This window comes from Lathamus discolor, chromosome 3 (genome assembly GCF_037157495.1).
Source record: "Lathamus discolor isolate bLatDis1 chromosome 3, bLatDis1.hap1, whole genome shotgun sequence".
NCBI classification, from domain to species: Eukaryota; Metazoa; Chordata; class Aves; order Psittaciformes; family Psittacidae; genus Lathamus; species Lathamus discolor.
The window spans coordinates 48,245,387-48,261,196 of record NC_088886.1 but is presented as its reverse complement, the minus strand read 5'-3'; the positions used below and the strand labels follow the sequence as shown (position 1 = coordinate 48,261,196).

Below are 15,810 nucleotides of genomic sequence, written 5' to 3'. Positions count from 1 at the left end.
AAAGAAGGAAAAAAAAATGCTTAAAAAAAAAAAAAAGCAAAAGCAAGACAAATGATTCTTTCCTTTGGTTTACTTCTACAGCCCATTGTTTGAAGATTTTCTCTTTTACTGCAAAGAAGCTGCCCATTTGTCTGCAATATTAATTGCAATGTTTCCCTAATTCTGCATATAACAGAACAGAAAGCTCCCACCCACTGAACTAATTCTAGAAAAAAGCTTTAAATTTGAAAAGCCAATTTTAAGTGGTTACTTCATAAAAATAAAGCCATTCACAGGCAGATGTTGGATTCTTGCAAATAACCAAAGTATACTTTTTTCACTGATCTTTACATAAAGTTAAAAAATTAAGATACAGCAAATGTTTTATTAGACATTAATCAAATGAAAGAAAAATATCAAGTTTTTTAAAAGCAAGATAAATATTATGACATAGGTTCTGGCGTAACTTACTTAGCTCAGCATGGTCAACGACAGCAAGGCTGTGGAAGAACAGAGGCAAAAGAAAAAGGAATGGACAACACCTTGTATGTGAAGAGAGATTCAAGTGTAGGCCTGAAGCAACAAGGAAATGGGAAAGGAGGAAAGAAAGCCAACCTTAGCAGAGAAAAGGAAGGGCAAAGCAAAAAGATAACACAAGAAATACAATAAATGGAACCGATGCGAATGCTTCTGGTACAGTGGCTGAGCCAGGTACATGATTAAGCAGCACAGCATTTTGCAATGGAGAAAAATATTTCCTTAGTGTTTTTACAGACAGAACCTTTATTAAAATACATTTCCAAAAATGCTGGTGTATTTTATAAGCCAAGAACATACACTTCATTGAATAGCCTTTTAAAGGCATAGTCATTTATGGTCCACAATTAAACAACAACAATGAAAAACACAACCCCCCTAATGATTCACACTTAACCAACAGATTTGACAGTGGTCTTAAGCAGCAAGGTGTTTTAGGGACAGTTATTAGTGGCCCTCACATACTGGGCACATAGACAGGTCCTGTTGGCTTCAAGTCTACACCTACTTTTAGACGTCCCTGTTTGTAAACACAGGATGGTAGGTAAGGACCCCATACTGTGCCTGCACTAATTCCACAAGTATCCCAAACACTTCTCCTTGCTGTAGGTCAAAAATTCCTGACATGAAATCTATTTCTTTCAAAAATTATTCCCATCTTTATTCAATTTATTATACAATGCTGATGTATGCATTGCATGCTTTTTAAGAAACCTTGAGTGCCTCTTCTGCCCTCTCCACATTTTTGATTGTATCCCTTCCATGAAGAAACCTGATCTTTTATGTTCATTCATTACAGCCCTTCTTAAGATAAGAACCTTTTAACTCTGCTGTGCTTCCAACCAGGAACTGGTCTTTTTTCTTAAAGCTAAAGTGCTAGAACATTACAGTCTTAGACGTAACAGTCTAATACTTAAGAATTGTTGAGGTTGTCACAGTGAAATGGCAGTCAAACTGAAAGCCTATTAGATCTGCTAGGTATCAGAAAACCTGCATTCACCCACTCTACAGTTACACTCTGCATTTAGACCTTTGTTTTTTAATTAAGGTTTGCAGTAAAATGAACTATCTTTAAACTTGTCCCTGTTCAGTTTTTATTGGCAAACTGCAGTGCACAATTATAGCCTCAGATTTGCTTTGTTAGTCAAGGTGTTCCTCCAATGCAAACAACACTATTAACTTGAAAGAGTCTGTGTCTCCTCTGACAAAAGGGTAGGTTATTTATTACACACTGAACTAATGCTTAAGCTCAGCAACTTTGTTTTACTGGTCTCTCTCTCTTTAAAAGCATTACAATACTTACTGCCTTTTTATATGGCCAGATACCATTTTAGAAATTATCAATTACCAGTCTAATAACTGAAGACCAAAATCAGGACTAATTTCTGTTATGGCAAATGAATCACGCTATCCCCTAAAATTCAGTATATGGGCAAACAAAGATCCAGTCTATGTAAAAAGGAATACACAGCATCATTCTTCTATGACCCTTACTGCAAGGTAACAATGAAAACAACCCAAAACCAGCAGAAACAAATGTCAACACAGTATAAAGTTTCAGCTGTCAGCATTTACTTCAGTTTCCTCTCTCTGAAAATCCTAAAGGAGAAGCAGATGACAACATGATCTCACTGGTGCTAATTCTACATGAGATAAACAAACCACTCAGAATACTCTATTTCTAACAAGATTTTTTAATACAAAGATACAGTAAATATTTAGGAGCATATTATGTACTCCAGCACAGATGACCGTCTTTAACAGGGTGCATAGCTATCCAGTGTCAACAGATACAGGGAGCTACATTTTCTATCAGTTCTACCGAAAAGTTCATTTCAACTTACGCTCTAGTTCAAGGAATTGTATTTTCAACTGGACTGCTTTCAAAGTTGCAACACTACCGTAACCGTTCATTCAATCTGTTAGTAACTACTCTAATCTTTTGCTTGCAGTAAATTTATGCAATTAAGTGCACAAAGTTACTTGAAATACCTGTTTTGAGTTTTATTTTTATATTTAACCCAAAATATTTCCTATAACTTCACAAATACTACTCCAAATAATAAAAAAGTACTTGCAAAAGATACTTATCTATGTTATTTTCAACATCGCTAGCTTAGAAGGAAACACCTTATCAGATGTTTGACTATTGTGTAATTTCAAACACATTACTACCAAATCCAACCCCAAAACATCAGCGCATTTACTCAGAATAATTATTGACATGTATTGACCTAACAAGTTTACTTCCCATATTCATGGTGTTTATTTAGAAAGGATACTAAAAGTGGTTAAGAAATTTTTCGTAAGAAATGGCTAATCTTCAGACTCATAGTGTTATGTCTCGGCTTTTTTAGGAACAATTGTTTTTCTCGATGTCACCTGACAAGCTGGTGGCAGTCCTGTATTTGTCAAGGTGTGTCATAAGAGCAGTGATAATTCAGAAGTCCACTGAAAGGTAACATTCCTACCATCTGTTCTTTAAGCCATGGTTTTAATGTCAGAAAAGGCTTCCCTTGATTTATTCATTAAGGTAGCACGTAAGTATTTAGCAGAATACCTTCAGTAACATGTAAGCTCACATTTTAGCACCAAAAGGGATATCCATCCTACAGAATGTGAGCTTTGAATTTATAATCAGTATGTGTGAGGCATAATTAAAAGTGTTACAAGTATCAAAAGTACAATATGAACTTGAATTTTACACTTAAAAGCTTGGGGTTTAGGCAGAAAAACATGGTCTTACATGTCATTTCCCACAACTGGGTTATTTTTATAAATCATAATTATTTGCAAATTAACATCAAATTCACTGTTTAGAACAGCCAGAATTAGCATAAAAGAGGTTGACATACGTATGTCTTAGGGAAAGTTGTAAAAGCATCACGAAAAACCTTTCCCATCTTCTAAGAATGCGACCTACTAAAGAGATCTTTTAACTTCCCCCCTATACATACATATATAAAACCACAGAGAATTACATACATATACACATGAATTGCTATTAATTCCTGTTCCAAAGTGGTAAGTTTTTCACTAGCTTTCTCCTTACTTACTCACACTGTATTAAACTAAAAAAAAAAAAAGAAATAAAATAAAAAAATCCAGTTTCAATCACTTCCCAAACAAGACTTTGAGAACATGAAAGAGGCAGCTGTACATTTCATAAAAGTTTTTAAGAATTGGTCACTATAAACTGGAGGTAGTTTTGAAAAATGTTAGCTTGAATTAATTTCAGAAAACCAGAAGTGATAGTAATCTACAAAAAGATATCAAAAAATTAAATACTCTCCTGTTCGGAAGATTTTTTCTGCAGCACTGAATACATTGTCTTGGAAAAAACGTAGCTTTTTGTCTCTGGTTGTTACCATTCAGCTTTCAAGAGCAGTCCAAGACACATGCACTTGTTGATCTTTCTCACTGAAAGTGTGCTGCTGCTTCCTGAAGTTATAACATGGACTGAATGTAGCTTCTAAGCCATTTCCAGGGTCTTTTTCTAGTAAGAAGAGTTCTTAGAACTTCCTGTAAATCCTATTAATTTAAAAATAGTGCTTCTGAAACCACACCTCAATTTACCTAAAGAGAATTACACTTTACGCCTGAAAACTAGGATGATAATCTAGATAGAAAAAGATTAGAATAAACTCTTCCACTTTCAGTTTCATCAGTATAAAATTTCACTGGACAACTTTTATACTGCATCACAGTCACATGGTCTCATATGTGCCTGAAAATACTTTTGTAAATCTGAAGTCTAACAATGGAAAACTGTTGAAACTTAGTAATTTGTTTAAAACACAAAGACTGACAAACAGACCAAAGAAAAATCCCTCTCAATGAAGTTGCTGTTAAATTGACATTACTAAAAATACTAACCCCGCTTTTTGTTTTTCTGCCCCATCCTAACAGTAATTCAATATTTTCTTGCAAACAAGCCATTCCACAGCAATGGGGGAAGGGAAGGGTGAGGTTGGAAGCGGGGAGGGGGGAATTAAAAATCTCTCAATACTTATAATCTATTATAAACAAAATTAAATTATATATTGTGTAACCCTGTAGCTACTTTTAGCAAACTTCTCGCTGTTACTTTAAATTGTGTACAACAGGAAAAAAAGAGTAAAGAGATTTCTCATCTGCTTTTCTTGTCTTCCCTTCACAAAAAGGTAACATTCTGATATGTATATGATGTGCCATATTCTAATGAAGTATATTTGGCTAGGAGTTCCCAGGGTGTAGTCTGTTGCCAGCAATGGACCCACAGGGAAGAGCAGATGCCTAGAAAATTAGATCAAATCCAAAGCGAAGTTTCGAATAACATCAAGAGCTCCTGTATCAAAGCCACATATATCCAACATGCCTCTGTCGTCTGGATCGGCAATCGTAAAGCCATTTGAGGTCATTCCACAAATAATCAGCTTAGCAGGAATACCCATTTTCTAGAGGAAGGGAAAAAAAAAGGGAAAAAAATAATATGAGAACACACATATACAGTAACTTACACCAGCCAGAGGGCCAAATCTTGCTATCTTGCCTCCTAAACCACTGTCTGAATAGGCATACTGATAGAAACTAGGTGTGCCATAACCAGAACAGCAGACTGTTGACATCATACTTAACCTGCAGTAGGTATATTTAAATTAATGTGAATAATTGCAGTGAGGTGTACACAACTTTCCTGCAATACTAAGATTCACACATTATCCATAGATATCAAACATTGCATTTGCTATTCTGGAGTTCATTCTGAGAGAGAACTTTCAGTAATAATTACTGAATCCTCTAATAGGAGTCAAAGAGTATGTTTTTGTGGTTGAACAAATACAGCAACCGTGGCCTGACCAATTCTGCTAAATGAGCTGAATTTGAAGGTTAATCACCTGTAAGGTAAAGCAAAGCACATAGCATTAAGAGTACAGAACTCTGTTTTAAAGAACAAATTTAGGAATGGGAGCTAGTCTTAATTAAGAAAACAGAAACACAGTGGGCAAGTTAAAGATTTTTGGTATTCATTTCAACTGGGTGGACATGATACAAAGATCCATGTGTACATGCTTGCCAAAAAATATTTCTTGTATTTTAAAAGTTTTCTTAAAACATTAAAGATGGTTTGCTGATTAAACCAGAGTTTCTAATAGCAATGTGTTTGGAGAAGGTATTTTTCTTAGTCCTATTTTAAAATTATGAAGCTGCACAGCTTAGGTGCAGCCCATTTAGACCATAATGGGCTGCCTTCACAAGATGCTATCACCTCATCTTATTGACACCTTCCCTACAGGCTTATCATCATTACTTCACTTAAACTTTGTGGTATCTACTGCAGACATCAAAGTTCAATTTAATTCTGTGAGCCAAGTTTTCTCCTGTAAGGCCTACAAGAAACTTATTCTATCTATTACAGACAGAATGCAGAAACTCATATATTCTCTGAAAACCAAACAGGTTTTCATTGATATAGCGGTACACTGAGCAGGGTGGGGTAATTATTAATCCTTTTAGCAATTCAGAGGTTTTAAATAAATGCAATTAGTGCAAAATGTGCATTAATTCCACCTAACTGCAGAACATATCAGTTTCAAGCAACATATAATTATTTACAGAAAAAAGCCACAACTAGCTCAGTTTGTAAGACATTTTTAGAACAGGTATTTATTTTGTACCATGTTCATCAATTATAAACAGTCAGAAGCATATTTACCTCTCTGTACTCTCTAAGCGCTGTTGCAGGATGAGTATTTCCAGCAAAAGTCTCATTATCGGTAAACACAATGAAGATATCAGCAGCTGTCTGTGTCTTTTGAGCCCATATCATTGGAAGGGAACAATCAGTGGTACCCACTGGAATCTTAATAATAAAAAAAACAAAACAAAAAAACAAACCAAACATAGAACACAGAATAATACAGAAAGTAGTAAACTATGGAAAAATTATTTTTATGGAAGCTCCATGTTTTATCACATACAGAAGCTTCTTTGTTAAACAACAGTTCCCTTACTAGTTTTGCCTAGGGTTTTTTGGTTTTGCTTGTTTGCTTGACTTTTTACATATTCTTGTCAATGTAACAACTCCTTGTGACCTAACACTGGCTTTCTAGATTGCAATGTGTAATATGCAGCTGCTGAAATAATGACATTTGCTGGACTGTCTCTAAATAAAAGGAAAAAAAAAAAATCCATGTTTTACTATACAAATATGGACTAAACACAGTATACAACTGATTATAAAGAAAATACAATGTAACTGCTGAGACGTCTAAACTGTGATGTTAGCACCAGCTATTTCCTAATGTGTTTGGTTTGGTTTGTTTTACATACTTCATACATTTTCACTAATACTTGAGGCAACGTCATATCAGTCGTCACTGGGCAGGGCACCATTTCATGCGAAAAGGCAACTATATGGGAATCCTTCTCAGTACGTGCCACAACCTGAGAAAGGGGAAGACAAAAATAATTTAGTTATGTTATTCAAAATTTTTACTGTCTGAATCAAGGCATTCCCACAACATGACACATCCTTTTGCATTCAAGTCACCATGGCTTCTCATATGCATTAATGCTTCACTAGTCATTTTAAATGTAATACTGCAAATAAACATTGTAAAAATCAAAGCTGAAGAACTCCTCTAATTACTCTAAATATGCTTCCATATTCTTTCTCTCCCCTGACAGAAAATAGTAATCTAAAAATGATTACTATTTTACAGCAACAAAAGTTCAACTCCTTTATCATATAAATACACAAGAAGCTTTAGAAAATCAAATTGAAGGGAACATGATTGTGAGACAAAGGACATATTGATAACTCAAATGCACACAAGAATTATCCCAAAATTTCTTAATTCAATCTGTGTTATTCTATGAGTGCTTTTGAAACAATAAATAATGTATTTTCAGCTAAGATAAGCGAAAAAGCAGCCTTGACCAATTTCATTTAGACTAGAAATCAACTTCAAATTGATCTTCCTGAATTTGGTTGCCAGTGGCTTTAAGCATCTGGTCTACCAGTGAGACACAAGGTCACATTTTTTGTACTCAAATATATTATAGGTATGTTTCCTTCTGAAATCTAAGCAGCTTTAGACCACCTTTGTTTCAAAAGAGCAGCTCACGCTGCAAACAATTATAAATAAAAGAAGTTTAATGCCTTACCATACACATTGCTGCTGCAACTGTGCTAGCATTGAGTACACTGCCCAAAACTTTTTGTGTCATTGATGCACTGACATCAACTGCAAGTAAGAAGCGTTTTCCTGTTGGCTCAACCGTCTACAAGAACAAAAAAATAAAATGAGAATATAGGTACACATAGTACATTCATTTCTTCCTTCTTCTGCTTTCAACCTGGAAATGGGTCTTTTTTTATTCTTTCTGGGGTAACATTAACAAAACAATGTTGCCAAAAGCGGAACATATAATAAAATTTTGATTCTTTTTTTAGTAAAATCCCAAGTCCTAGGATTTTTGTTATAAAGTTTCAAAATTGTTTCCACCTAGGAAACTTTTCCTGATCCTTTTTGCGGCTTTCAGAATACAGAGATTTCTTAAAAGTGTTAACAAATTGAATAACCATACTACCTGGAATGTTTTGTAAAATGAGGCATCTAAGGCTTCTAAAATGTCTTCATCAGGACGCCACCAAAGCTTTCCTCTGCTTCCATGCCCAGCTTTATAGCTTTCTAATGCAACCAAGACATGGAATGGATGTATTCTACCCTACAGGTAAAAGAAATCCACAGGCAGTTTTTGAAAATCTGAACTCTATTAAAAAAAAACGTAAGAAACTAAAAATAAGATCCTACTACAAATATCTGGTTTATTATATTGTTCCTTTACGTTTGTGAAGTTTGAAGAGTTCCTGCAGTCTTTACACAGCTGTTTTATGAACTGATACTTGTCAGTTACTGGTAATGGACATTATGCCCTTTCCAGAATCCAGAATCCTCCAATGAATTCCAAGTGTTATCTTACACCATAACCAGAAGCTTGCTACAGTGCCAATTTAAGAAAAGATCCTAGTTGTCAATATACTTAACTTGTAGAATAGTTTCAGAAATAGAGAGGGGAAGGGAATCAAATCAGAAATTATAAATACAAGTTTTAAAATACAGCAGCAAGTATCCTGCTGCAGTTATTTTGAAAGAATAAACTACACATTTCCTCAAATGAACATCCCTTTTGTGAAGAGGTTGCCTGAAGAACTGCAGTTTAGGAAGAGATTAAGAACCACAAAGGCTGACACTGATTACAGAAACATTCTTACCTTTTTTAGCAGTTTCTCATTTCTCAGTCTTTCACATACTATTGCCACTTCTGAACCTCGTGGTTCAAGCACTGAATTTGCTGTCAACTTTCCTAAATTTCTCAACAATACAGAAATGGACATTTCCTTCAGCAAGGCCTTCCAAACCTATGAACAAACAAAGAGAATGAAAAAAAAAAAGAGGTAAGATTCCAAAATTACAAGAACTTACATCTGTACATTAAAGAAGTGTATTTTTAAATAATAAGCACACGATTTAAATGAAGAGCTTTATTATTTTAAATTAGGTACTCGAGTAATTAACTTGAAAAACAATGTAAGGGCTTTTTTTTGATGGAAATGTAGACTTAAGACTCTGAAAAGTGTTATTCTGAAGAGATTACAAAGCCAATGAAGTTTACTTACCTCTTTAGATTTCAGGTGGTTTGTCAGGAGATGCTCTCTGACTAGACCATATTCCTCTATTAAATGAGTAACTTCCAATTCATCTTTTGTGCGTTTTACTTTCTCCACAGCCTCCAGATACTTTAAGAGTTTTTCAGTCTCAGCAGAAACTTCTTTGTCTTTGTAAGCTTCTTCGACATCTTTCCACCCTTTGGTAACATATTTAGTGACTATACCAATTCCTATTGAAAATAAAAATATTTTCCAAGCAGGATTACCATCTTTATACTAGCATTTAGCAATTCTAGCAAGCAAATGAGTTAGCAGGTTCCATTCTCAAACCTGCCAACCAGCTATATAAAAGGTCAGTCACACACAACTTCGAGCAGTAGTTTTAGTGACTGTTTTAGTATTATTCTCCTTAAATGGAGCCTAATGTATTTGAAATCAACAGATCTTCCCAAAAATGTTATTTCATAATTTGTAAGCGAATCAGAACAAACTGAGAGAACTGTTTTATTTTCTCTCCACATACAGAAGAAAAAGAAGAAACAAACTCTGTTTAACTTGAAGATAATCAGTTCAATTTCTGATATGACCACTCATGGTTTTAAGGTGCAATTTACAGGATACCATCACTAAGAAATCATCAGTACTTGGGTTTCCTAAACTAAATACTTTTACAGTAAATATAAAAGGTTTAAAACACAGTATTTTCAGATAAATAAAAATGTATTACCTTCACTGGCAGGTTTTAGGTGGGACAACCTCAGAAGATCTTTATGAGACCAACCACTTCTTTGTTTATATTTTGTAACTGCTAAAGCAACAGCCATGCCATTTTTTCCATTGTACCAATCTGCAACAGCTTTCCTCAGTGCACGGCCCCAAATACCACATTTCATGCCCTCCTTCAGATCTTTTTTAAATTGGATGAAAGTAAAGAGATGGGTTGGTATGCAACACACCTCAGGAACAGCTTTAAATGCTGCTTGCTTTGTTTTTGCATCAGAACACTGTGAGCAAATTGCAAGAGCAAAAAGTAGGGGCTCCTGTTTTGCTGCTCTGCCTTCTTGACTGAATGTCTTTATTTCTTGAACAACTTCACAACCTCTACCCTCTTCAATCAGTCTTACTAAAGCTTCTGCATTTCCATAGCCCAGCTTCTGCTCCTTGATGTAATAAGTACAACCTTCTGAACCAAAACATAAGAAACGCTGCAGTCGATTCATATCGGTGACATGCCACACATAACCACTCTCAGAGTTTGGCACCTGCTTTTCATTCAGGAGTTGTTTTTCCTCGTCCTCCATTGTCTACACTTCCAAGAAGTCTGTTGGAAGAATCATAAAGCCCATTAAGAACACTGTGAAAATCTGATAACTCTCCTCCTGTGAGCTCTTAGCAAAGTAAATACATCTTATCTATACACTTGCCATTTTTCCTTCATAAATTTAATAAAAGTATACTCTTAACGGTGCAATAACACATATTAGGGGAAAACAAAAAAAAAAAATCTCTTGGGTTACAATGGTGACAAATATATTTCCTTAAAAATAGCTTGGAAACTACTTAACCACAATAAGTGGCACACAGAAAACATGGTTGCTGTTATGCGCTGTTGCCACTAATAAGTGTTGCCACCACCTTCTTTGGTAGATTTTTGGATTGCATACTAAATTGCTCAAAAATCAGATCTTGCCCTACGCTGTTTTGGTGGAATTGGTAATACCAACCAACTGAAGAAGCACAATGCTAAAACAAAGAACTAAAATACTGAAAAACTGTTTAGTCAGAAGGCTTTGTAAAGTTTAAATATGGTGAGTTTCAGTGAGGCTTAAACAACAGCTTTTTAACAATCGACAGCAGCTCAAGAAAAAAATATTACAGGCTCAAATAACTGCTGTTAAGTGACATCCAAGAAAACAACACAGAAACACAAAAATTCACAATCTTTCAGGTCTTTATAAACTTTTGAGCTGCAAGAGAGTTCAGCTGTAATATTTGTAGGCAACAACACTGCCCTTACTTGGAGACCATATACCATGGTAAAATTCAAGCTGTAACATTTAAACTGAAATAAATGGAGGTAAAATGAGATCAGCACGGTAAGGGGAAGAAAACTCATCATCGCTATCTCCAAAACATTAATATGACAAGAATAAATTCAGTGTTTTCAGTTCTCACCAAACAATATAAAACAAACCCCCACTAAATAGCACCAAGGGGTCCTATTTAAACATAAAAAGCACCAATAATCCACTCCATCAAACCACAAACAGACCTTAAAATAGGCATACACTAAAGTCTGAGCACGTAGAAATGCCAATCCAAAGAAATCTACCTAACAATTTTTAAGCATTGCAGCTATCTACTACTGAGATGCTTGTTTGGATACTGAATATGAAAGCCATTTTGCTTCATAAGCTATCACAAACAGATGTCAGTAATGTAGACAGATTCTCCCCCCAGTTTAAGTAGCACGCTGATTTGCAAACTTCCCTACTTTCCCTGCAACACAGAATTTCCCTTTCACTGCAAGCAACTAGAAATGTAGCCTTCCTCCATTCTTGCCTACCTGCAGTGATCCAGAATTATATAATAAATGATAATCAGTGTTCCCACTATATTCTGAGTGCTGCTAGAATCATAAAAATAGAAGCCATATGTTGATACCTGGTTTAAATTGCAGATTTTCATTAAAAATTAGCTACAAAATATCTTTCATTGCATTATTCTGAGCACCAGTGTTCAGCTGTTTTCCTTAGTGCTTAAATATTCTAATCATGTTTCCCTGCTAACCCATTTAAATACACATCATGGTTGAGGCGACTTTCTCACTGACATCTGAAGCATGCAAATACACTGAAAATAACAAAGGTGGTATTCGCTGTGCATACCAGTACATTTTAATGTTTAAATACATTTTATTTCAATAAATTTCAATTGGCTGTTTTCATTAAACTGTAAGTAATGTTTCATACTACATATACAAAACCCAAACAAAAAATCCTGACATCACAGTCAGCACCCATTAGTTTATTTATCAGACAAAAAATAAGGTACATGCAAGGTACTGGAAAACACCACTATCTTGAAGCAAAAATAAGAACTGGGGAGCATAAAAGATTTTAAAGCTATGGTTGCAACAAAATACACCTGCACTACAGCAGAGCTCTGACAACGCAAGATCTCATATTCCACAATATGAGTATCTCTATGTAAACAGGAATGTTTCGAGAACATTTTGCAAATCGCAAACGGTATGTTCACTGGTATGATGACAGTACAGGAGATACCAGAATACATGAACCAGGCACTTGATCAAAAATAAATCTACTATACAAGTTGCCTAAAAGCTGCTTAAAAAATTTATTGACCAGAAGGAAAAGGCAACTTTGCAGACATAGAACAAAACTATGAGGAAAAAGCATCTAAAGTTGATACCCACAGACCTCTGAATTAGCTATCAGTTTCTATAACTACGAAAACAAGTAACGATGAAGGAGGCAAATGAGCCCAAGTGATGCGCCCTTTAATCCCCTCAAGGGACTCACACCGCCCAGGTGCCAAGCAGGGGCTGGCTATCTACAGCGGGTGCTTCTTCACATTCCTTCAACACCCACGCCAAACGCGCAACTCCGCCGGGGCTAGCGCGCTCCCTCCACCCTCAGCGCTCCCCGGGCAGCTCGACTTGCCTGAGAGAACGCGGCCTCGCAGGGGCCGCGGGGCAGGGCCCGCCCAAGCCAGCGCAGCTTCCTCCGCCGAGCAGTAGGGCAGCCCAAGGGAGCTGAGGCGGGGGCCGGGCGATGCGAAGGGCACCCGGGACGGAGAGCGGAGGCAAGAACCCGCTCCGGGCGCTGGGCACAAGCAAGGCGGGTCCCTCCGGCCACCGCGTCTTCCACAGCCCGATCCCGCCCCACCGGCGCCCTGACAGCATCCCCGGGACCCGGATGGGGCCGCGCCCACCGTCCCCCACGGCCGCACCCCAGTGCCCGGATGGAGCCTCGACGCCGACCCGGAACCGCCTCCTTCCGCGGCGTCGGGGATTTCTTCTACCCGCCGCCCATCCGCCGCCACAGGAGCGGAGCCACAGGGTGCAGGCGCGGCTCGAAGCGATGTGATCTCTCCAGGGGCACTGCCACTGTCGGCAACGAGCGACTGCCCCGGATCCACTCCCGACCGCCACTTCCTGCTCCCGCCCCACCTCACCATAGCGATGACAGGCTCGGCGTGGGCCGCGGGGCCTGTCGGGAAGGGAGCGGCGTGTTTCGGCCTCGCAGTTTAACCGGCCGGCGGCGGAGCCGGGCCTAAGGGAGCGTGCTGCTTGTCGCCATGTCGGGAGGCAGTAGCGCCGGCGAGTGGTGCCTCATGGAGAGCGACCCGGGCGTGTTTACGGAGCTCATCAAAGGCTTCGGTGAGGGAAAAGCAGGGCTGGGTTCGGGCGTTGGGGTCGCGCTGGTGGGCAGGCGGTGGTGCTCTGCGTCCGCGGCCCCAGTGCTGGCTGCGGCTGTTGCCACGCGGGTGCAGCTCCAGCCCTCCCGCTCGCCCGCTTCAGCCGAGTGCTTCTTCTTTCCCTGACAAAGGGTACGGGGCGCCGGCAGGCTGAACCGAGCCGCGGCGTGGCTGCGGCCCGGCCGGGGGTGGCAGGGGGACACGAGAAACGGTGGAGGTTGGCTGGGGCCGAGGCCGTGCTCTGGCAGCGTGGCGGTGAGCGGGCGCGAATGAGAGTGCACGCAGCTCTTGTGACCCCTGCGGCTTCCCTGGCTGCGACAGCGCTCGCAGCGCCTGGCCCTTCCCGCCTCGCAGCGCCGTGCTCCCGCGGTGCTGCCGGCAGCGGCCGGCCTTCTGGCGGAGGGGGCTGTCAGCGTCGCCAGCGGTCCCGGCTTCCTTGCGGTGGGTGGCCAGTGACGGGACGCGCTGTTCAGCGGAGCCCGTCCTGTCGCCTAGGGCACATGAACGCTTCTGCTGGGCAGCTTGATGTAAGTAAATGCCTCGTAGGAGAGAATACCAGCGTTTGGAAGGGGTCTGTGTTTGGGTCGTGTGACAGGTGACTCGGTTGCAGAGGCTCCAGAACGGAGGACGTTACGGGGAAGGGTTGTGTGTGACCAAGCAGAGCTGTGGTGCTTGGCAGTAGGCTGGGTAACCTGCCATCATAGAATCATAGAATAGTTAGGGTTGGAAAGGACCTCAAGATCATCTAGTTCCAACCCCCCTGCAGTGGGCAGGGACACCTCGCATTAAACCATCTCACCCAAGGGTTCATCCAGCCTGGCCTGTAACACTACCAGGGATGGAGCATTCACAACCTCCTTGGGCAACCGATTCCAGTGCCTCACCACCCTAACAGGAAAGAATTTCCTCCTTATATCCAATCTAAACTTCCCCTGTTTAAGTTTGAACCCATTACCCCTTCTCCTGTCACTACAGTCCCCGATGAAGAGTCCCTCCCCAGCATCCCTATAGGCCCCCTTCAGATACTGGAAGGCTGCCATGAGGTCCCCACGCAGCCTTCTCTTCTCCAGGCTGAACAGCCCCAACTTTCTCAGCCTATCTTAATATGGGAGGTGCTCCAGTCCCCTGATCATCCTCATGGCCCTCCTCTGGACTTGTTCCAGCAGTTCCATGTCCTTTTTATGTTGAGGACACCAGAACTGCACACAGTACTTCAGATGAGGTCTCGCAAGAGCAGAGTAGAGGGGCAGGATCACCTCTTCCGACCTGCTGGTCCCGCTCCTTTTGATGCAGCCCAGGATGGGCTTCTTTGGCCTTTAGAATGCGAAATATTATATTGAATTGCATTTAACGTCTTGGGAAATACCGTGGTTGTATGGTTATAACAGCAAATAAGTCTATACAGGATTTTGGCTAAAGAAGTAAAATGAGTTTGTGTTAGGTTACATTGATTTGTAATTGCTGTCATATCTGTGTCTCAGAAGTGTAGCCCAAGCCTTGTTTCTCCTTTTGCATTTCTATTTAACTAATAGATTAATCTTCAACATGCCAAGTATTTGAACTTTGGGGGCTCTTATGTAAACGTCTTTTTTGAGTGTATTGCTCACAGTAGTTTTGGTCTTTTTCTGGAGGTAGATTTTTTTTTTAAGCTCTGCTTTGGACTAGCTGACAGCGTCTTTAAAAACGGTATTATTTACAGTTGAGCAAAGGGCACGAGGTGACCGAAGATATTTTCATCTCCTCTGCTTCTTTTTTAAAAGCAGCTGTGTTTCTAAAGAAGGATCACCATACACAGGAGAAATTCCTGAAATAATTTCTCTTGACCTGTCTTGTTTGGTTTTCTAATGAGGATGCATTAAAGCTCATAAATAGACTTTTCCGTAAGCTGCACATACAAACTGTAACTATTACTATATTTCTTCTGTGTGTCTGTCTTTACTGCCTGTGTCCCATGTAAATGGGGTTGTTGAAGAAACCTCTATCATTCCTTCTTTCAGGTTGTAGGGGAGCACAAGTTGAAGAAATATGGAGCTTGGAACCAGAGAACTTTGAAAAATTGAAGTAAGGCACTTTTCTAATCTGTGTTCGTTTTATTTATGTTTATCTAAGGTCACAGAAAGAACATATATTAAACTTGAGCGGCTTTTTTGGTGGTGCAGCGGTTCACTAGGATTTTGTTTTAATTGAATATCTGG

The 15,810-nt window shown here is 39.3% G+C and overlaps 2 protein-coding genes across 4 annotated transcripts in view; one reads left to right on the top strand and one right to left on the bottom strand.

Annotated features, from left to right (window-relative positions):
• Positions 1-344: 344 nt before the first annotated feature.
• Positions 345-13,360, bottom strand: RO60 (Ro60, Y RNA binding protein). 3 transcript variants are annotated; one of them, XM_065675049.1, is made up of 9 exons: positions 12,859-13,359; positions 9,900-10,493; positions 9,182-9,402; positions 8,777-8,923; positions 8,092-8,229; positions 7,666-7,782; positions 6,829-6,942; positions 6,212-6,358; positions 345-4,952 (listed from the first exon to the last, which is right to left on the bottom strand). In XM_065675049.1, exons 2-9 carry the CDS (start codon positions 10,471-10,473, stop codon positions 4,800-4,802), a joined length of 1,611 nt encoding a protein of 536 aa, XP_065531121.1. In that variant the 5' UTR covers positions 10,474-10,493; positions 12,859-13,359; the 3' UTR covers positions 345-4,799. The 3 variants fall into 3 exon arrangements, with proteins under 3 accessions (XP_065531121.1, XP_065531122.1, XP_065531124.1); XM_065675050.1 differs by having other exon boundaries at positions 13,148-13,359; XM_065675052.1 differs by lacking the exon at positions 345-4,952 and having other exon boundaries at positions 6,237-6,358; positions 6,836-6,942; positions 12,859-13,360.
• The window catches only part of UCHL5 (ubiquitin C-terminal hydrolase L5), a 19,226-nt gene continuing 16,669 nt past the window's right edge, over positions 13,254-15,810 (top strand). Inside the window, exons 1-2 of the mRNA XM_065675053.1 lie at positions 13,254-13,577; positions 15,613-15,676. Coding sequence (XP_065531125.1) covers positions 13,496-13,577; positions 15,613-15,676 — 146 coding nt within the window. The 5' untranslated portion in view covers positions 13,254-13,495. The remainder of the gene's footprint in view (positions 13,578-15,612; positions 15,677-15,810) is intronic.